At 35.1% G+C, this 22439-nt stretch overlaps 2 protein-coding genes across 5 annotated transcripts; one reads left to right on the forward strand and one right to left on the reverse strand.

The window, feature by feature from the left end:
• Positions 1–919: 919 nt before the first annotated feature.
• Positions 920–4221, reverse strand: LOC112289996 (sm-like protein LSM1B). Its single transcript, XM_024535825.3, has 5 exons — positions 3515–4221; positions 2516–2584; positions 2113–2228; positions 1639–1701; positions 920–1321 (listed from the first exon to the last, which is right to left on the reverse strand). The coding sequence occupies exons 1-5, from the start codon at positions 3570–3572 to the stop codon at positions 1244–1246; spliced, it is 384 nt and encodes a 127-aa protein (XP_024391593.1). The 5' UTR covers positions 3573–4221; the 3' UTR covers positions 920–1243.
• A 15037-nt stretch (positions 4222–19258) lies between these two features.
• On the forward strand, positions 19259–21526 carry LOC112289187 (putative histone H2A variant 3). 4 transcript variants are annotated; one of them, XM_024534187.3, is made up of 3 exons: positions 19259–19661; positions 20066–20217; positions 20879–21526. In XM_024534187.3, the coding sequence occupies exons 2-3, from the start codon at positions 20080–20082 to the stop codon at positions 21176–21178; spliced, it is 438 nt and encodes a 145-aa protein (XP_024389955.1). In that variant the 5' UTR covers positions 19259–19661; positions 20066–20079; the 3' UTR covers positions 21179–21526. The 4 variants fall into 4 exon arrangements, with proteins under 4 accessions (XP_024389955.1, XP_024389954.1, XP_024389953.1 ...); XM_024534186.3 differs by having other exon boundaries at positions 19262–19819; XM_024534185.3 differs by having other exon boundaries at positions 19265–19838.
• The last annotated feature ends 913 nt before the right edge of the window (positions 21527–22439 follow it).

The raw sequence follows: 22439 nt of genomic DNA on the forward strand, positions 1-22439 counted from the left end.
TTGCCTGTACATAAAAGATGCTAGGGCGAGACTTTTAAATTTTATTCGTTGTGTGGTTGTGAATTTGTTCCCCTAAACAGGTTTGTAAAGGAAGGAGATTATGTAGTCTTACGCTTTGCAAAAATGAAGGCACAAACACATTCGTGCAAAACTGATTTTTGTGTTTTGCACAAATCAGCATCTACCTTCATCTTTGAGGAAGGCCGAAAAAAGACACGACCCATATTTTGCGGCATAAGTCAAATAAGGTGGATTCATTTGGGACTTCAACGAACCCCAAACTTACACTGAACCATCCTTAGGCATACTTTCACAAAAAAACCATTATCTTTCTTGATTAAACAATCTATGAGACCAGATTCATTACTCTAATTTAAATGCATAGATCAAATATAAGGTGCTAGGCTTGCCCATGGAATATATACCTAAAAACTTTCTTTTTGTCTTCAGTGATGACTTTCACATTTACGATGTAAGATAATTCTGAGAGATTTACAAAAGGGGTAAGTTTGGAGATTCTCCACAATCTAAGGACGTAAGTGTAGTGTAAGTGAAAACGGATTGGTATGTGAAATATTTGAAGCAACAGAAAGGCTATAGAAAAATAATACACATCCTGATTCAAAAAGCTCATTACTTAAAGTCACAATCTTTCTTTCACGAATTAAAAAGTGGAAGTCGTCTGTGACCGTAGTTACTACACAAATTACCAAACATGCGTGGCACGGTTGTGTGAATGTCGAGGTATACCACGTAACTGGCTCAGATGCTTCCTAAAGGACCTACACCATTTAGTGTCTGTAGTTATGCAAGTGTGAATTAGGTTACAGCATAATGCTTTAAATACGATTGGGACATAAATCAGTATAAGTAAGCAGAATTGGAAGAAACCAGTACGGACACATACGGAAAAAGTATGGAACTCTGATACGAAAGACATTTCACTGAAAGTACGCAGAAAAAGTATGACAAAGAGCATGGATTACATTGAGCCCTCCATAACTTCAAGAAAAGAACAGGAAAATTAGAAAAACTGGGGGCACCCTAGAGGGTAATTTTGTGGTGAATACCACCACTAGGAACGCAGATCCGCGATAAAATGTGCGGGCCACCGTGACACTTTAAACTCGCCACACTGGCGGAGCGTGCTCCCCCTTCGTTTGCTGTGTGAGGTTGCATAAATTGGTACGCATTCGTACAGGTGGAGAACTAGGGCCTGCCGACTCCTCAATCAGTTCACAGTTCAATCAATATCCAGAAATTCCATGCGCTTCCTCATCGTACCCTTCAACTCTGTTGCATCTTTCTCAGCTTTCTGTGCCTGTAACACCACAAGGTTTCTAAATTACGTTCTGCTACGTCGACAGAATTTGAGAACATCCAGAATGGTATTTCGAAAACGAAGGCATGGTTTTATGACTATTACGACGTTATTCGTAGCCAGCACAAAACTCCAGGAGCACATAGAAAATAACATATTTATAGGTCCAAGAAAGAAGTAAAGAGTATTTATGAGCAGCGCACAAAATACCCCAGTTTCATTTCATATTTCAAAACGTCATACCAAGTACATATACAAAAGTTGCAACTCCTGGTATGTATACGCGAAAGGAAACACAGACAAACCAACGAGCTTACTTGTTTAATTTCGGTGGGAGTGACCCGCACCATAAAGGATGGCAACTCCTCCCTCTCCAAATCCTGTATCAACGAACTAGTTTCATAAGTCCTCTTTACCCAAAAAGAAATAAAAGCTGGCATTACTTATTTTCAGTCTTGAATCGAAAGTAAGACGTGAAGAAACTTCAAACCTCCTTTAAAAACTGAACATGAACTACCTATACCTACTTGAATCTACAAAATAAATTTATGTTATTTTCTAAATTTTAGATGTTTATCTGATATTGGTTTCTGAACTATCTTGGTACCACTATGCGCTATTCCATTTGTGCTCCACTTTGCACCAGGTAAGTGAATATTCCAAGCACCGTCGCCTTTTATAATCTATTGCCACTGCTCCTAAGACGCTGAGGTGATGAATCAAGACGAGACTGTCGTAGGTGTGAAGATGTCATGAAGGATAGCTGCGATGCAGCTTCAGAATAATCTTACCAGTTCACCAATGAGAACAACATTTTCTCCACGGATAATATACAGGCCTAAAGGAAGATCGCAATACAGCTCTCCAACCGTTATCCTTTCAAGTGCTCCCTCCAACACTACATTTGCTGTTTTGCCAATATTCAGGAAGGTGCATTCAGTGCTTATTACAAAATTGCATACAGCCAATAACCTAAAGAATGCACAAAGTTTCAAAACTTAAACAAAATGGGAACAACGAAAAAGCTTCGTTAATGAATGTGCTCAAAACAGACTTCTTCAGATGATTAAGAATAGATGAAAAGTATAACTACATGGCATAATAGAAACACCTCTACGCGATTCAGCACTACAAAAAGACCTGTGCAATAATAAACAAACTTGCATTACATATGCAGGGACAGGGAACCCATACCAAATTGATCAAAAGATCGGAGCACACCAATTAGTTTCCTTCCATCCCGCAATATCACCAATAGCTTCTCTGCAAAATTTTGATTCGCACCAGCATATGAAATTCACATATCTACAAATAAAATGCCACAGAAATGTAGAAAAAACACCACAACTACTTGATGAGGGTGTACAGCTAGAAATGCCCGTCTAAACAGTGACTGGCTGATCGGTAGCTAGCTGTCAAATGTAATGCCAATCAGCACCCACTACCTCCAAAGAACATCACATTTTGGACATCCTGAACTAAGCACAGATATAAAAAAAAAAAAAATTGGCTCCGTTCCAAAAGTACTGACCACCCAAGCTCTTCCCAATCACCAACTACAAGCCTCCGAAAAATAGACAGTTGGCGTTGAAACGTGGATCAAATTTTTCCTTAAATTATGGCCTACTAGTGACAGATATACTCAGACAGCATCCGATGAAGCAAATATCACTAGTCATATGCATTAGCTAGGAGTTGATTCAACAATTAGACAGAGTCTAGCAATCATCTGGTAGACCCCTTGAAACCCTACAATCCTCCGTTTCAGCTATTGCAAGAAACTAGGAGGTACTGCAGCAATTGCGCACGACCATTCTTCGATGGATAAACGTATAACGGTGCCTGAAAGAGCTCAACATCCAGACATCATGTCCGATACCCTAATTCGAACAGAGCAGGGTAAAAATGATTGCACTCACTGATAGTGTGCTTGCGACGGTAGCAGCAGCAATTAGATGAAACAGAGCTACATTGGCGGAACAAAGGTAAAGAAAGGCGTAACGGCGGAACCCAAGTGCGAAACCCTTGGATATAAATAAAAATCACTACATAATCCAACTTCCCAGTTATGCCATCTCGGGGTACCATGAGGCATTACACTATCGCTCTGCTTCCATTACAACTACCGCACAATACGCAGCACCAAGCATACTTAACAAGTGCGAGCAGTTACAGGGCACAAAAAGAACTCACTGTCGAGATTGTCTGCGAGAGAAGTAGCAGGAAAGTTGTCAGGTCCTGACCACGACATTCCGCTTTCTTCCCACCTCCTCCAGTTCCACGTTCGGATGCAAAAACCGTAGTCTTACCACCAAACCACACCAAAACGGGCAAAAAAAAAAAAAAAAAAGAAAAAAAAGAGAGACTCTTCCCAACTAATCCTCCCCCCTCGTCTGCCACCGCTCTCACACTTGACCTAATTCCTTACCTCACAATCCCAGAACCCCAAAAACAAAAAAAACCAAAACCAAAACCAAAATCGAAACAAAATAAACTCAACTCGCTTCTAATGACCTCGAAACATACAAAATTCTTCCAAGCTGCTCCTTCTCTCTCAATCACTCACGCACATCTCAGGGAATACCCAAACCCAAAACAGGCACCCAACCCAACCCAACACTAACTAACTAACAGACAGACAGCTACATATCAAAGGTCGACCACCGAAGGGAGCAGCAGCAGTAGACAAAGAAGGCTGAACACAGAAAAGGGGGAGAGAGACAGGAGAGGAGAGAGAGACCAGAAGAGAAGAGAATGGTAGAATGGGGGTGGGGGTGAGGGGCGGACTGAGCGATGATGATGCGAAAGAAGGAAGGAAGGAAGGAGGAGGGGGAGCGATCAGCACCCACAACAGAACAGGAACAGAGCTCAACAGCAGCACAGCAGCAACGCAAGCCAGAGAGAAGAAGAGAAAGTTACGGGAACAGGGGCCCATGTGCACTACTCTACTCTGTCTCTCATGCCTTCCTTTTCCTTTTCCTTTTTCTTTCTGCTTTCTTTTTTTCTTTGTTTTTCTTTCCCTCCGTCTTTATGGGGTGCTTGGCCTCATGGCACCCTCCACGCGTTCGGAAAAAGTAGTAGGAGGGTTTGACAAAGTCCCCTGCCTTCCGGCCCCCCCCCTTTGAAAAAGTAAAAGGTGCTTCTACTTCTTCTTCTGCTCCTTCTCTGTCTTCTTCGCCCTTCTTCGCCTCCTGCTGCTCCACTCTTCTTCTCTCCCACTGTATTTATTGCCTCGTGTGTTTGTACATGGCAACGGTTTAGCATAGCTGGTATTACATTCGTTAATTAAAACTATTAAAAAATAAAAACTATTCAAATTATGAACACTTACAAATTATATATTTGAAATCACTTTGAGAACTAGAGATTTTTCCATGAATTTATTAATTGTTGGATCAGTTATCAAATATATTTTGTTCTACACTTGAAGTTCTTATATATATATATATATATATATATATCTTCTTTAAGACAAGATTTTATCAAAAAAAAACATAATATAGAATCTTATGGTTATTTTAATGCATGCATATATATATATATATATATATACATACATACATATATCCATCCATTATATAAGACAAGAAGGAATTTAGATAAAGGATATGTTGTTGAAGATAAGAATGACATTAGTTGTGAAAGATATGAATTGAAAGAAGATGCATAAACCTATGAAATCCATGTCAAAAGAAAAGTAAAAAAATAGAAAATAAAGTATGTATATTAAAACGAAACTAGAATGACTATTGCTAAAAGACAAGGAAATTAAAGACTCTTAAATCTAGACTAGAAGTAAGAAAGGAATTGACATGAGTGAAGAAGGCTTCACTCTTGCCTCTATATATACTATCTATCTAGAATCTATGTAGCAACATTCTGTAGGACCTCCAAAAATATATTGACTTTGTATGATATGTATCTTAACTTACATGGCAAGTTTTTTATATAGACGATATATAATTAGTTTATTTTATAAGCTATCAATATATATGGCATGTGGTTAACTTGTTAACCAAGTTTCTAACCTATCAATTAACTACAAACACATGTAAAGTCAAAACAACATCTAAAAAGCTTTTAGAAAGCTTTTCTAGAAGGTATTATGAAATTAATCTACTTTTATCTATTTCTACATATTCATATTACTTAGGTAACAATTACAATAGATATATATCCATGACATTATCTTCCCTTTTAGGAACGAGTTCCACAAGGAATAGTCATCATATGTTGATGAAGTCTAATATGTGGCAAATTTTTTGTTGGTTCCTATGTATATTCATTAATATCATATCCGCACCAATAGAAAAAATATTTAATACTACCTTGAATCTAGAACTTCTTTGATTTCAAATTCTTTATTATTGTCCACTTCTATAGGAGGAAGTGAGACTTATCTTATTCTTGATATATTCACAGTCTTGTATGATTCAAGAAGAAATATGTAGAATATATGATGGATCTTCATTGATTCTAATAGATGTAATTGATAAAAAATTGCATTGATTTGTTTACAAATAGAAAAAGGTCCAAGCCTATAATAATCCAACTTATCTCAAGGATGACTAGTTTTGATATTACAATGAAGTAACTATACCTTGTCACTTACATTGAATTGTGGTTGCTTCTTTTGATAGGCATCCACATTGAATTTTTGTCATTCTTGAGCTTCTTTTAATTGCACCTTTATTGTTACATGTAGCTCTAACAAATGATTTACCAAATCTTTTGCCACAAGATTATCAACTTTTGAAAAGTCAAAAGTATCAAGTTGTAGATGATAACCATAATTGGCAAAAAAAGGTGTTTTTTGCATAAAAGAATACATTATTATAAGCAAAATCTATCAATCGCAAGAAGGTTGTCCAATTGTTTTGTTAATAATTAATAATATACCTTAAGTATTGCTCCAAAACTTAGTTTACATGCTCTGTGTATCCATCGGTTTGATGATGAAAGACCAAAGAAAGCTTCATGTCCACCTTTAGAATCTTAAAAAAAAAAAAAAAAAAAAAAAATTCAAAACCTTGATGCAAATTGAGTTTGTCTATCTAATATAATATCTTTCAACAATCTATGATACCAATAGATATTGTCAAAGAAAAGCTTGACAATTTTTTCACTTGTGATAGATTTTATGCATAATATAAAATATGCTATTTTAATAAAATAATCTTTTATAGTGTTCTATATTTGTAATCATAAAAAATCTCTAGTTATTAGCTTTAAAGTCTCATTGTATCCAAAATGTCATATTGCTAAAAAGTCATGATGTGCTTAAAAAATATGTACACATGCTTCTCCTTCTAGAATATATAGACATCCTTCGAAATAAAGTAGGTTGTTTTTGAAGTCAAACTTCGAAGTATCACAAGACTTAGAAGAAGTATTCTTGATATCATGAATAAGAGGATCAAAAGACATACTTGATTGAATTTTCTTGAAAAAAGTTGAATCAACAATCAATGTTAATTTCATTACTTGAAGATGAAATTGTTTTGGCTTCAATAAAACTATCCTTTGTTGATTGAAAATTACATCTCTTTCTTTTGGTGCAAGATAAGAATGTTTAGAAAGAGCATTTAACAAACCTTATTATTTTTTTGGCTGATATTTTATATTGAACTCAAATTTTGATAAAGATATGTTCCAACAAGCCTAGCAATGATTCAAAATACTTGCTAATATGAAATAATTGAGGTTCTTGTGATCTGTATATATAATGATTAGATTAAAAGTATCTTTTAGATAATGATGCTATTTTTTAAAAGAATCCATAATTGTAAAAAGTTTTTTGTTGTAGATCTCATAGTTAATCTTGGTTGCTGAGAATTTCTTGGAATGAATAGCTACTAAGTAGAGCTTGTCATCTTTTCCTATTTGTCATAAAATAGCACCTATAGAAAAATTTGATGCATTTTTTTTCATAAAAAAATACCTTAAAGTGGATATTATATAAGATTGGTACAAAAATAAATGCAGACTTCAAGGCTTTAAAAGATGTTTTAGCTTTTTTGCTCCAATCAAGTTTGGTTTTGCATGTAAGACATATAAGAAGAGCTGCAACTTGAAAAAAATTCTTGATGAAGATCCAATAGTAATTGGCAAAGTGTTAGAGACATATACATTTATGTCAATAGTTACTTATATGATTAGGTAGAAGTAGGTAAATATAGATTAATTTCATAAAGTCTTTTAGAAAAGCTTCTTAGAAGCTTCATAGATGCTATTTTGACTTTAGATGTATTTGTAGATTAGAAACTTCGCCAACAAGCTAACTATGTATTGGTAGCTTAAGGAAACAAATTAACTCCGTGTAGTAGCTTGTAGAACAAACTAATTATGTGGTGCATACATAGATAACTTACCTTGTAAGTTAAGACATGTGCTTAGCAAAGTCAACATGTTTTAGAGGTTCTATATGACATCACCACGTAGCTTCTAATTATAAGTATATAAAGAGGCAAGAGTGAAGCCTTATTCACTCTTGTCAACGTCGTTCTAGTCTTTAGTCTTGTTTCAAGACTTTGTAGTCTTCTTGTTTTTGGCAATAGCCATTCTAATTAATATTATATTACCTTTTGAGTGACTTTTTAGTTCTCTTCAGTGACACAAGAGTGTATCAAGGATTCTCTTTCTTTGAGATTCATGTCCCTAGCACAAAGTCCAAAAAACATTCTATATTTCTTATTGTTCTTAAAATCTTTCAATCTATAAAGTTTGAAACTTATTTGGATCCATTATAAATCCTTTGTTGGAAATAATATATCCTAAGAAATCAATTTGAGTAGTGTGGAATATACACTTTTTCAACTTGGCATATAATCCCACATCTTTAAGTTTTTGTAACACACGATAAATATGAACTTCATGCTCTTTTATATTCTTAGATTAGATTAAAATATCTTTTAAGTAATAAACAATAAAATCATCTAAAATTTACAAAGAACTTCATAAGATGTTGAAAAGCAATTAGTGCATTCGTGAGTCTAAAAGACATGACATTATATTCAAAGTATCCATACCTTGTTCAAAATGCAATCTTCTATTTATCTCCTTCTTTAATATGGACTAAGTTGTATATTCTTTGTAAATATATTTTTATATAGATCTTAGCTTGATTTAGTTAATCAAGAAATCCAGATATCATAGATAAAGGGTACCTAATTTTTATGGTAATCTTATTGAGTCCTTGATAATATACTTACATTTGCAATGATTCATCTTTTTTCTTTACAAAAAAGATAGGAGCTTCTACAAGAGATTTCAAATAGCAAATAAAATTCTTTGCCAAGTTCTTGTCAATGTATTTTTTGAATTCAACCAAATTATTTTGTAATAAACTATAAATTAGATCAAATGGTAGCTAATTTTTTTCTTAAAGATCAATTGAGCAATCATATGTACAATGCTTTAGAAGAATATTTGCATTCTTTTTTTCAAAAATATCTTAAAAATCTTGATATTAACTTGGAATACTACTTAAAATCTTTCCATCATTAAAAATAAATGTGGCATAAATAATAAAAGGTAATCTTTCTTTTATCGCATACAAGAAAGCTTTTGCGCCTATGAGTACAAGTTTGGCTACACTAGACTTATGACTTTTTACAAAACTCTTAATAATGTTTTAAGGAAAGTCAAGTTTACAAAAAATTTAATCTATCAAAGGATTATAATTTTCTAGCCATGATAAACCTAAAATGACTGGATTCAAGAGAGTCCTAATTATATTAAAAATTATATAACTACTATGACCTTTTATTACTACATCTATAAGAAGTGTTTGATGAATAATATCTCCAAAGATTATAGATGGCTATCTATAACTTCTACACGTATGGATTTAATTTTTTGTACTAATGCTATTATATAGTTTTTAATGAATTCTTCATTTAAAAAATAATTTGAGGCTCTTAAATCTATCAAGATAGACGTTTTATTATTATTAGATCTTAAATGTACATCTATTGTAAAACAAGGAGATGGTTATGAAGAGAAGATAGGACCTCCATTTTAATAAGATTCTAGCAACATGGTCTCTATTATAGCTACACAAATTTGTTTTCCGACATTTTTTCATCTTTGATAGTCGTACTCTTTATTTTATAGTTGCATCATTTCTTTGGACAATATTGAGTAGGATGTTTAGCTTCTCCACAATATAAATACAATCTTTCTTAATAACAACAAATTTTTCTTGTTCAATAAGAGGTTTAAAATATATTACATTAATTTACATATCTTTTACTTCCAATTATTTAGATTCAAAGGTCATTGGTATTGTCATTGAATTACAATAACGTAGAGGTTTTTTTGTGCAATTTTCAAATTTGAAACTCAAAAAGTCAATTGTCTCACTTCATCGCAAAGTCAATTACTTGATTTAATGTATGAAAATTAGGTAAGTTGAGCATTAATTTCTTTGCTTCATATTGTAATTTATGGAAAAATTGGCTGATAAAGGCAGCATCATCTCACTTGATATCAGTCACTATTTTTCAAAATTATGAAGTGTATGATTTAACTAATCCATTGTCTTATCATAAGATATAAATTTTATTAGTTATAATACAAATTACATCATATTCTCCATACATTGATCAAAATTTTGCCAAAAAAGCCTCCAGTATTAGATAATCATTTAAGAAAAGACAAAAACCATGATAATGCCGAACTTAAAAGAAGTTTATCAATGAATCCAATTTGTGATCTTAGAGTTGAATAGCTTTGGAGTTAAAGTTCAATTATAAGTTGTATTTGATTGATAAATCTTCAAAACTTAGAACTTGAGCTATCAAACTTCTTAAGTAAGGTAATTTTGGATTTTCTAACATTAAAAGAGTATTCTACTATTAGAAAAGAAATGTGATTTGATGTAGATGTTGAAGTGGCTTTAATCATGTTTGAATCTTCACTTCCTATCATTTTTTTTGCTCTAGGTGGTGATAAATTGAATTGATGCATCACAAGCATCAACTCTCTCAATTACTCTTGGATTTGTGCTATTGCACTTTTCATTTCAAGAGGCTCTACCATTATAACACTAAAAAAAAAATATATCTAATATCACTCAAGACAAGCAAAAGAGAAAACTTGAGATCAAAGAAAATATTAAGAATAACATTAGTTTAGAAAAAGGATAATCCGCAATTTCTAATACACTTATGTCTGTCACGGCCATAATCATGTAAGCTAATAATTACATATAGAAATAGGTAGAAGTAAGTAAAAGTAAATAAAAGTAAGTTAATTCTATAATATTTAATATAGAAGCTTCCTAGAAACTTCCTAGATGCTGCTTTGACTTCATAGGTGTCTTTAATTGACTTTTTGGATTAGAAACGTGGTCAACAAGTTGGCCATGTGCCACACATGTTGTTATCTTGAAGATCAAGCTAACTATGTGGCCCACACGTAGAAAAACTTGCCTTGTAAGTCAAGGCATGTGTCCTACAAAGTCAACACATATTGGAGGTCCTATAGAACGTCGCCACGTAGCTCCTAGTTAGATAGTATATATAGAGACAAGAGTGAAGGCTTCTTCACTCTTGTCAACTCCTTTCTTGCTTCTAGTCCAAATTCAAGAGTCTTTAGTTTCTTGTCTTGTGGCAATAGCCATTCCAGTTTCCTTTTAATATACCTACTTGTTTATATTTTGACTTATTATATCGAGATAGTCTTTTGGTGTATATTTTCCCTCATCGAGTCTTTGTCCTTGACAATGTCTTATCAAGAAAAAAGAGTAATCTGCTCTTAATCAAAAGAAGACAAAGCTCTAATATTGAAAGTCCACTCTTATCAATTTATCAAGGATATGATGTCACAGACATACTCATGTAAACTAGTAATTACATATACAAATAAGTTGAAGTAAGTAAAAGTAGGTAAAAGTAAGTTAATTCTATAGTATTTAATATGGAAGCTTTCTAGAAGCTTCATAGACGTTGCATTGACTTCATAGGTATCTTTAATTGACTTTTTGGATTAGAAATGTTGGCCATGTGCCACACATGTTGTTAGCTTGAAGATCAAGCTAACTATGTAACCCACACGTAGAAAAACTTGCCTTGTAAGTCAAGGCATGTGTCCTACAAAGTCAACACATATTGGAGGTCCTATAGAACGTCGCCACGTAGCTCCTAGTTAGATAGTATATATTGAAACAAGAGTGAAGCCCTCTTCACTCTTGTCAACTCCTTTCTTGCTTCTAATCTAGTTTCAAGGATCTCTAATTTTCTTATCTTTTGGCAATAGCCATTCCAGTTTCTCTTTCAATATACATACTTATTTATTTATAATTTGTTACCTTCCTTTGAGTGAAGGCTTACTTATCTAAATTTCTTTTTTATCGAGTTCTTGTCCTTGACAGGTTGACAAGAGTTCACCTACAATATCAGAGCTTTGTCTAATCTTGATTAAGAATGGATTACCCCTTTTTTTGATAAGATATAAGCATATTAGAAATTACGGATTAGAAACTGATATTGTCTTTAGTATTTTTTTGGTTCTCAAGTCCTCTCTTCTATTTGTCTTAAGCGATATTAGACATCTTCTCTTTTCTAAGTGTTATCATTGCAGAACTTGTTGAAATGAAGAGTGCAATGGCACAAATGCAAGAGCAATTGAGAGAGTTAATGCTTGCAATGTATCAACTCAATTTACCACCACAAGGAGCAACAAGATTGACAGGAAGTGAAGATACAAAAATGGTTGGAACTACTTCAACATCTGTACCAAATCATGTCCTTTTTTTTTATGGTGGAACGCCCTTCCACTGTTAGAGAACCAAGAATTGCCCTACTTGAGAAGTTTGATGGCACCAGATCCAAGTTTCAAGGATTTATCAATCAAGTGCAACTTGTGATTAAACTTCAACCCCAAAGCTATCCAACTCCAAGATCGCAAGTTAGATTCATTGGTACGCTTCTTTCAGGTTCAACACTATCATGGTTTTTATCTTTTCTTGAATGATGAGATCCAATATTGGATAATCTAGAGGCTTTTTTGGCGGAGTTTCAATCCATGTATGGAGAACATGATGCAATTTGTGTTGCAACCAATAAAATCATATTTTACGATAAGGTAATCGATTAGTAACATTGTACGCTTCACAATTTCGACAACTTGTAAATGATATTAAGTGGGATCATACTGCACTTATTAGCGAATTTCTCTATGAATTACAATATGAGGTAAAAAAATTAATGCTCAACTTACCTGATCCACAAACATTGAGTCAAGCAATTGACTTTGCTGTGAAGTGTGACAATCACCTTTTTGAATTTCGATCTGAGAATCGACCTCAACGTTACTATAATTCAATGGCAACACCATTACCTCTTCAACACATACATTCGAAAGTAGAGGATATGCAAATTGATGCTGTATATTTCAAACCTCTTACTGAGCAAGAAAAGACTAGTCATCGTCAAGAAGGATTATGTTTATATTGTGGAGAATCAAAACATACTGCTCAACATTGTCCAAAGAAACGACGTAATCACAAAATGAGGAGTATGGCTGTGAAAGAAGATAATATGTTAGAAAACGAGTTTGTCCAGCTACAATAGGGACCGTGCAGCTGGAACCTTGCACAACATCTAGTAAAGGTTCTATTCTCTCCTCAGAGCCTTTTCCTTGTTTTACATTAAATATTATTTTAGGACCTAAATATTACAAAGCCTCTGCCTCGTTAGATTTAGGAGCCTCAGCATGTTTCTTAGATGAAGAATTTACTAAAAGACATAGCATATCTTTAGTAAAGAAAACTAAACCTGTTCATATAGAAGTCATAGATGGTCGTTCATTGTCTTCTAGGGATATTTCTCATAAAATCCTTCCTATAGAAGTAATAATCAATGGTCATAATAGCTTTGTAGTATTTAATATCATTAGATCTCCCTCTAATCGAGTCATTTTAGGTTTATTGTGGTTAGAAAAATATAACCCTCAAATAGATTGGATTTTCCAAACTCTTACTTTCTCTAAAAATAAAACTAATAGTGTAATTAATCAAGTAGAGAGTCATAAGTCCAGTTCAATTAAACTCATATTTATAGGTGCAAAAGCTTTCTTGCATGCTGCTATAAAAGAATCACCATATATTATTTATGCCACACCCGTTTCTACTGATGGAAAGACTTCAAGTGGCATTTCAAGCCAATATCAAGAATTTCAAGATGTATTCGAAAAAAAGAATGCGGATACACTCCCGAAACATCGTCCCTATGATTGCTCAATTGACCTTCAAGAAGGAACTCAACTGCCATTCGGACCAATCTACAGTTTATCACAAAATGAGTTGGCTGAACTCAAGGAGTATATTGAAGAAAATCTAGCCAAGAATTTCATACGCCATTCTAAATCTCCGGCAGGAGCTCCAATTCTATTTGTGAAGAAAAAAGATGGATCATTGCGGATGTGTGTTGATTATCGAGGACTCAACAAGATTACCATGAAGAATAGGTATCCACTACATTTAATATGTAAACTTCTTGATCAGCTGAATCAAGCTAAGATCTATACAAAAATAGATCTTCGGGGAGCATATAATCTAGTACGCATCAAAGAAGGAGATGAATGGAAGATTGCATTTCGAACTAGGTATGGACATTTTGAATACAACGTCATGCCTTTTAGACTTACAAATGCACCAGTAGCTTTTCAACATCTAATGAATGATATGTTTTGAGAGTTTTTGGACGATTTTGTGGTCTGTTTTCTAGACAACATCTTGATCTATTCTAAGAATCTAGAAGAACATGAACTTTATATTCATCGTGTGTTAGAAAAATTAAGAGATGTAGGATTCTATGCCAAGATAGAAAAGTGTGTATTCCATACTACTCAAGTCGATTTCTTAGGTTACATCATTTCAAATGATGGACTTATGATGGATCCTAAGAAAGTTCAAACTAATATAGATTGAAAGATCCCAAAAATGGTAAGAGATGTCCAATGTTTTTTGGAATTTGCCAACTACTATCGAATCTTCATCAAAGACTTCTTTCGAGTTGTAGCTCCACTTACACGTTTGACTTGTAAAGACAAACTCCAATGGAATCAAGAAGCAGAAGTTGCTTTTGAATCTTTGAACACAACGTTTGTTTCTGCACCAATCTTGTATCGTGTTGATTTTTTCAAAGCATTCTTTATGGAAACATATGCATCAGACTTTGCTCTAGGTATGGTTTTATCAGAAATGGGAACAAATGACAAACTTCATCCAGTAGCCTTTCATTCAATTTCAACAGCATAAATCAATTATGAGATCCATGACAAAGAACTTCTTGCAATCGTGGATTCTTTTCAAGAATGGCATCATTATCTAGAAGGTGCTTCCAATCCAGTCACCGTATATATGGATCACAAGAACCTTGAGTATTTTATGTCAATACGCATATTAAATCATCGTTAAGCTCGTTGAAGCATGTCTTTATCAAGATTTAAGTTCAGCATCACTTATCGGCCAGAAAAATAACAAGGTTTGTTTGATGCCTTGTCTAGATGTTCTTATCTTGCACCAAAAGAAGGAGATGCAGCTTATGAGCAACAAAGAACGGTTCTCTTGAAGCCAGAGCAATTTCATCTTCGAGCAATAAAATCAACATTGACTGTTGATTTAACTTTTCTTAAGCAAGTCCAATTAAGTATGTCTTGAGACCTTCTTGTTCATGATATCAAGAATAATTCTTCTAAATCTCATGATCCCTCTAAATTTGAATTCAAGAACAACCTACTCTATTTCGAAGGATGCCTATATGTTCCAGAAGGAGAAGTACGTTTACGTATTCTTCAAGCTCGTCATGACTTTTCAGCGGCAGGATATTTTGGATATAATAAGACTTTGGAGCTGATATCTAGGGATTTTTGGTGGCCTCAAATGTGGAAGGCAGTCAAAGATTTTGTACAATCATATGATGTTTGTTCAAGATCAAAAACTCCTCGTCATCGACCTTTTGGACTTCTTCAGCCATTACCCATTCCACAACAACCATGGTCTTTTGTTTCTATGGACTTCATCACGGATCTTCCAATCTCAGGTTCTTATGACTCTATATTTGTGATAGTAGATCGTTTTACCAAGATGGCATATTTTGCACCATATACAAAATCTATCACATATGAAAAAACTAAGCTCTTTCTTGACAATATCTATCGCTATCATGGATTATCCAAGGATATTATATCAGATAGGAGAACTCAATTTGTATCAAGATTTTGGCGGACTCTTTTTAAGATTCTTAAAGTGAATATAAAACTATCTTCGGCATTCCATTCTCAAATTGATGGACAAACGGAGCATGTTAATCAAGTTTTGGAGCAATATTTAAGATGTACCATTAATTACCAACAAGATGATTGGACAACTCTTTTGCCGTTGGCAGGGTTTGCTTATAATAACACAATACATTCTTCTACAAAACAAACACCTTTCTTTACTAATTATGGTTATCATCCACGACTTGATACTTTTGACTTTTTTAAAGTTGATAATCTTACTGTGAAAGATTTGGCGACTCATTTATCAGAGCTATATGCAATGATGAAGGCATAATTAAAAGAGGCTCAAGAACAACAAAAGGTCAATGCGGATGTCTATCAAAAGGAACAACCACCATTCCTCTTGGGTGATAAGATATGGCTACTTTGTCGCAATATCAAGACCACTCGTTCTTATGACAAGTTGGACTATCAAAGACTTGGACCATTTTCTATTTCTGCACAAATCAATCCAGTTGCATATTGTTTACATCTACCAGAGTCAATAAAAATCCATCCAGTATTTCGCGTGTCTCTTCTTGAATCATATAAGACAGTGGACATAGCAAGAAGCTGACAAGCTCCACCTCCTTCTATTGAAGTGGACAATAATAAAGAGTTTGAAGTAGAAGAAGTCTTAGATTCAAGGTGGCACTGAAATAAATTAGAATATCTTGTCCATTGGTATGGATATGATATTAGTTAACATACATGGGAGTCAATAAAGAATCTTACAAATGCAGCAAAGATGGTAGAGGCTTTTTATTGACGACATCTATCAAAATCAAGATAAAAATCTTCTTTATAAAACAAACAACATCTAGGCAAGATAACATTCTACTTTCAATCCTTGTTCGTAGCTTCTTTATAGTTGTGATGCTCAGGAGATGGAGAACCAACAACCAGCAGATTCGACTCAAGAGCCTTTATTTGTTGACCTGTCAGATGAGACATTATGAATGTCACAACCTTCAAGACGACGTAATCAAGATGAAGATCTTTAAGAACGACATGTTCTTCCTCGAATAGATGGCAAGTTACAACGCATTTGGTATCACGATTTGGGAAGGGACTCCCGATGTTTGGTGATTTTGCTAGAGGTAGGAACAATTCCTGATGGTGTTCCAAATGTTCTATTCGAAGGAAGTTATGAAGGCCTCAACAATGTTCAAATAACTGGGTGGTCTTCCCGCCTTGGTATAGGACACTACCGATGGTTGAGAGGCCCTATCAATCAACTTCGAAGAGAACAAAGATCAGAGTATGTGGCGAATACAATTCGTCGCATCATAGATTTCCTCAATATATGATGACCGCTCCTTGTAAAACTCGTCCCTAGAAGGGGGGGTTATGTCACGGACATATTCATATAAGCTAGTAATTACATATACAAATAGGTGGAAGTAAGTAAAAATAGGTAAAAGTAATTTAATTCTAAAGTATTTAATATGGAAGCTTCTTAGAAGCTTCATAGATGCTGCTTTGACTTCATAGGTGTCTTTAATTGACTTTTTGGATTAAAAATTTAGTCAACAAGTTGGCCATGTGCCACACATGTTGTTAGCTTGAATATCAATCTAATTATGTGGCCCACACGTAGAAAAACTTACCTTGTAAGTCAAGGCATGTGTCCTACAAAGTCAACACATATTGGAGGTCCTATAGAACGTCGCCACGTAGCACCTAGTTAGATAGTATATATTGAGACAAGAGTGAAGCCCTCTTCACTCTTGTCAACTCCTTTCTTGCTTCTAGTCTAATTTTTAGGGTCTCTAATTTTCTTATCTTTTGGCAATAGCCATTTTAGTTTCTCTTCCAATATACATACTTGTTTATTTATATTTTGTTACATTTCTTTGAGTGAAGGCTCACTTGTCTGAATTTCTTTTTTATCAAGTTCTTGTCTTTGACATATGAAGTGAAAGAAGATGCATAAACCTGTGAAATCCTTGTCAAAAGTAAAGGGACAGAATAAAAAATAAAGAAGTATGTATTTAAAAAAAAAAAAAAAAATAGAATGGCTATTGCCAAAGACAAAGAAACTAAAGACTCTTAAATCTAGACTAGAAGGAAAAAAGAAGTTGATAAGAGTAAAGAAGACTTCACTCTTGCTTCTATACATACTATCTACTTAGAATCAACATAGCGACGTTCTATAGGACCTCTAAAAATATGTTGACTTTATATGACATGTAACTTGACTTACAAGGCAAGTTTTTTATATGGATGCTACAAAGTTAGCTTCTTCTGCAAGCTACCAATATATGTGGTATGTGGTTAGTTTGTTGACCAAGTTTCTAACCTATCAATCAACTACAAACACATGTAAAGACAAAACAACATATAAAAAGCTTCTAAGAAGCTTTTCTAAAAGATATTATGAAATTAATCTACTTTTACCTATTTCTACATATTCATATTATTTAGATAATAATTACAGTAGATATATATCCGTGACATTAAATTGGTTAGAATTATTGCATTTTTATTTGCAGTTATTTTGATTAATACCAAAATTTATAGTAAAATTTAAAATAAAAATAATCAAGGATAAGAATATAAAGAATAAAAAATAATACATAATTTTATATCAACAAAAATATTATTCAAAATGCATTATCAAAATTTATTTATATATTTTGAATAATATTTTTATAAAAATGTATGGTACAAAAATATAGCTTAGAATTTAAATATAATAATAATAATAATAATAATACTAATAAATTTATCTCCATATTAAAAAATATTTAAACAATCACATTAATTATATTTAAATTATATATTTCAAAAAATATTTATAAATAGGTACACATGATAATTTATTATTTTTCATATGTATCTATGTATATGAACATATGTATATATAAATTTTTTTTAATTATGAAATGTAGTAATATTTAAATGTTTACTATATTTTAAAAGTATTTATGCATTTAGAAAACAATCACAAACATGCAATGAAGTGATGACATTTCATTTTTTACTCTTGATCTTTAAAACAAATGTGAAGTATGTCAATAAACAAGAAACCATTGAATTTTTGAAGATACAATAACATTAAATTTATTTCTAGCATGTAGATCAAAATGCTTTAAGTCCAAAGTTTTTCAGTGTCTCAAATAAGAAAATAAGAAAATAAAAATATTGAGTTATATTTAGCTATATTTGAACATCATAATATTCTTCAAAAAAAAAGACACTGATATAATCCAAATATCATGAAAAGAAATCAAAACATACATAAGATTGATTCATACAATCCAGATGCATGTAGAATACAACACATTCATTTACAAAATATTCGTGACTGGATTGACAACCGTGGAAGCCAAGAACACATCGCTTGTTGCGAACGTGCTTTCGAACGGCGAATGGACATAACCCAGGTATCATCCAAAATCCCGATGAGGCCTTCCTCTGGGGTATAGTAGCACCACATACCCGGTTACACTCCCCCACTTCCACACTGGACTGGACAAGTTATCAGCACCGGGCGTGGCATGAGGGGCAGCGGCGGGGGTGGGTGAACCACCGCCAGCATTCCCATCCCCACGCGCGCCATGTTCCATCCCCTATCTCCGCGATTCCCCGCCCTGCCGTCCCGCCCTGCCCTGCCCCGCGCCCTTTCTCTCTTTCTTTCTTTCGTTCTCTTTCTCTTTCTCGCTCACTCGCTCGCTCTCCGTTCCTGTTTTGTTTGTTCCCTTCCCCGTTTCGTTTCGTTTCGTTGTGTTCCTGTTCTGGTGTAGTGGGCAAGCACAACCTGCCTGCCTACCTGCCTTTCCTTCTGACGACCCATCCTTCATTCTGCGCTGCCACGATTACGTTGCTGATTCCGCATCTCCCGACCAAGTAGTTTATGTCCTTGTCTCCAACTTTCTCTGTGGGCCTTCCTTCGTTTTAAAACAAAAATAAACACCAATTTGTTGTTGTGCTGTGGCGGGTCAATCGGCGTCGCGTGGCTGGCCTTGGGGGTTGTGGGGACGTTGTGGCGGGAAAAATGTCGTCTCCTTCCAGAGTGGGCACAGTGCTAATGTGACAAGTTTTGGTTTGCATGCCTACAGTGTTGGATGTGAGTAAGTGTGTGTGTGCGTGGAGGCGGTCTCCGCTTAAGTCGCCTGATTTTGTGGTTTGTAGCGTTGGCATTCGTTACGCTGAGATCATGTGAGGCAAGTTTACGTGGTGGAGTTTGGAGAGTTGGTTGCTGCGAGGAATTGGCTTTCCTACGAGGTTGTTTGTTTGTTTGTATGTGAGTCTCTCTGATTTCGCTACGAACTTTTCAACTAACTACTGTCTGGGTGTTCTGTGTTTTTTGTTTTTTGTTTTTTGTTTTTTTATAGTGTTTTTTAATAAGTAAAATAAGTATTGGGGTTACTTGTGGAAAGTAACTGTTCTGCTGGGAGGTGCCCGTTTGGCGATAACCGTCTTGGCTGCTTGAGCTTATTTTTAATTCTCATCTGAGGGAGTTTGCGACAGAGAGACGAGACACCATGGTGGTTGGCGGGAATCAGTCGGGTAAAGGCGCCAAAGGGCTGCTCATGGGTAAAGCAGCAGCAGCTGCTGTTGTAGACGACAAGCTCAAGGATAAGAAGAAGCCTACTTCTCGATCATCCCGGGCCGGTCTTCAGGTTCGATGTTGAAGCCTTCTCTTTGTTTGGAGTTGATATTTGCCTCTCTCGTACATGGGCTTTTATTCAGCCTTTTCTTGGCAATGCTTCTAACTTGGGTGCACCAAATGCCTTCTTCCTCGTTGCTCTGCACAACCTGTCTTACGTGGTTTCTATGGTACACAATTAAATACAGGGGTCCTCATCATGCTCTTTCTATTTTCTCTCCCGGTTCGTAGCAAAGTCGATGTTGATACCTGCGTTTCCCTTCCCTTAGATGCTCTTAAATGAATTCAGGACTCTGTTAATCTACTTCTGTTTGAGGAACCTCGCTTGAAGATTTCAGATAGGACGGGACTAACTGGCAATGGGATGATCTATTAGGCAAAATGAGTCAGTGCTGTGTTCACGAGTAATTGCAGTCAGCACATTAGGACACAAGTGTTGGTTGAGCTGAGTGCAAATGTGCTCTTAATGGACTCTGAAGTTGGGTTCACTTCATTGACTCGTAATTGGGACCACGACCGATTAATATTGCAGCTTTTGAACATAGTGCAGCTATTGGCATTGTGTACACATTAAGGTCCTCTTAAACCCGGGCTTAGTTTTGTTAAGCTTTGACTACCTGGAATCTCAGGGAGATCCTTCCGATAAGTGCTTACATGTGTTGTGTTTAGAACAGTTTCCAGTCGGACGTATTCACCGGCTGCTTAAGTCAAGGGTGGCCGCAAATGGAAGAGTGGGTGCAACTGCCGCTGTTTACTCAGCAGCCATCCTAGAATACCTTACCGCCGAGGTATTGGAGTTGGCGGGAAACGCTAGTAAGGATTTGAAGGTGAAACGTATCACTCCTCGTCATTTACAACTTGCCATCCGGGGTGACGAGGAACTAGACACTCTTATCAAAGGAACTATTGCTGGAGGAGGTGTCATTCCCCACATTCACAAGTCCCTAATCAACAAAACGTCGAAGAAGGACTGAAAGGGTTGTACCCGCCGTACCATAGCTCAGGAAGGATTTGTCCAGCGGTATCAATATTCCATCATTTCGAAGAGGGAATTGAATTTTATGGATACATGAAGACGGTTCCTCTTCTTCGGCATTCTTGACGAAGTTGCGGGCTGTCGATGTGTGGGATTTCTGATTTTTTAGTTAATGCCTTGTGTATATGAGACGATGGGATGCGTACAGGGTTAGCCCTCTGTGTGCTGGACATTAGCTTTCTCGGTGTGTCTCTAACGTTACAGATTTTTTTCATTTGTACTTCACTGTACCCAATTCTTGTGTACTTCAGCTTTCAACGGCCTTAAACGCTCCAATTGTCAGTTCTTTGCGCTTGAGCGTATATGTTTGAGTGTATATAATTTTTTCTACATCTCAGCCGTTCACAGGACTAAGCTTGCACTCCTTTGCTGTTAGGTTATCACCTCATTTACGGTCTTAACGTGATCTCCAGGGTGAGACTTCCGAACCTTTTGCATCTGTTAACATGAAATATGTTTCGCTCAGTAGTGATGCCCGTCCTAAAGTCGGTGTGTTAAGTTGGCCTTAGATATGCCTATATGTGCTCTTTCTAAGCATCTTGCATCTCACCTCCGAGTTATCTGTTCTGGAAACTGACGAATGACCGCTTGAGATGGTTATTGATGGTACCACATTCGTACTAATGGCTAATTTTGGGAATTAGTCTTTGACGTGGAATTGAAACCTCAAACAATCACGTTATTGTAGGAAATAATCCTATTGCCGCATCTTCATTGAATACTTAGCTGTCTAGGGTTGCCACTACATGTCGGTCTTTTGTTCTTCGGGGTGCAGAGAGTCTACCTGACAGCGTTAAATTTTCAGAGTCCTATTCTTGTGTACCTCTCTATTTACAACTTTTCCATTTGATTCCATGGATGGGCGGGCATGTCTTGGACACTTATCATCCTTCTACAAATTGGCAATCCCCGAAAGTGCTTCCCACCTCCGAAATCCCTTGATTTCCTCATCCCTCGTGTTTCAAGCACATCTTGTTGTTTCAGCTGAATGTGTTATATTCATTTTATTTTTATTTTTATTTTGTAACAAAAGTGCATATTGGATGCCATAAAAGCTAGAAGCCATTAGAGGTAAATTTAGATTGTAGCTTGTTGATAAATGAAGGTTTGCTAATTTTAAATATGTAAAGTTTTTTATGAAAACTAAAATGATATCATATTATTTACTTTTTTTAGTTTAAAAATCAAAACACTGCAAA

Source organism: Physcomitrium patens, chromosome 12 (genome assembly GCF_059467195.1).
Source record: "Physcomitrium patens ecotype Gransden chromosome 12, ASM5946719v1, whole genome shotgun sequence".
In the NCBI taxonomy this organism is placed as follows: Eukaryota; Viridiplantae; Streptophyta; class Bryopsida; order Funariales; family Funariaceae; genus Physcomitrium; species Physcomitrium patens.

What these genes read in the sequence shown, in the direction of transcription:
- LOC112289996 (XM_024535825.3), bottom strand. Translation starts at nt 3,572, where the DNA reads ATGTCGTGGTCAGGACCTGACAACTTTCCTGCTACTTCTCTCGCAGAC. An exon ending in TCTCGCAGACAATCTCGACA is followed by an intron (nt 2,585 to 3,514) that starts GTGAGTTCTTTT and finishes AAAATTTTGCAG; the next exon opens with AGAAGCTATTGGTGATATTG. An exon ending in CTCCCACCGAAATTAAACAA is followed by an intron (nt 1,322 to 1,638) that starts GTAAGCTCGTTG and finishes GTGGTGTTACAG; the next exon opens with GCACAGAAAGCTGAGAAAGA.
- LOC112289187 (XM_024534187.3), top strand. Translation starts at nt 20,080, where the DNA reads ATGGTGGTTGGCGGGAATCAGTCGGGTAAAGGCGCCAAAGGGCTGCTC. An exon ending in CATCCCGGGCCGGTCTTCAG is followed by an intron (nt 20,218 to 20,878) that starts GTTCGATGTTGA and finishes TGTTTAGAACAG; the next exon opens with TTTCCAGTCGGACGTATTCA.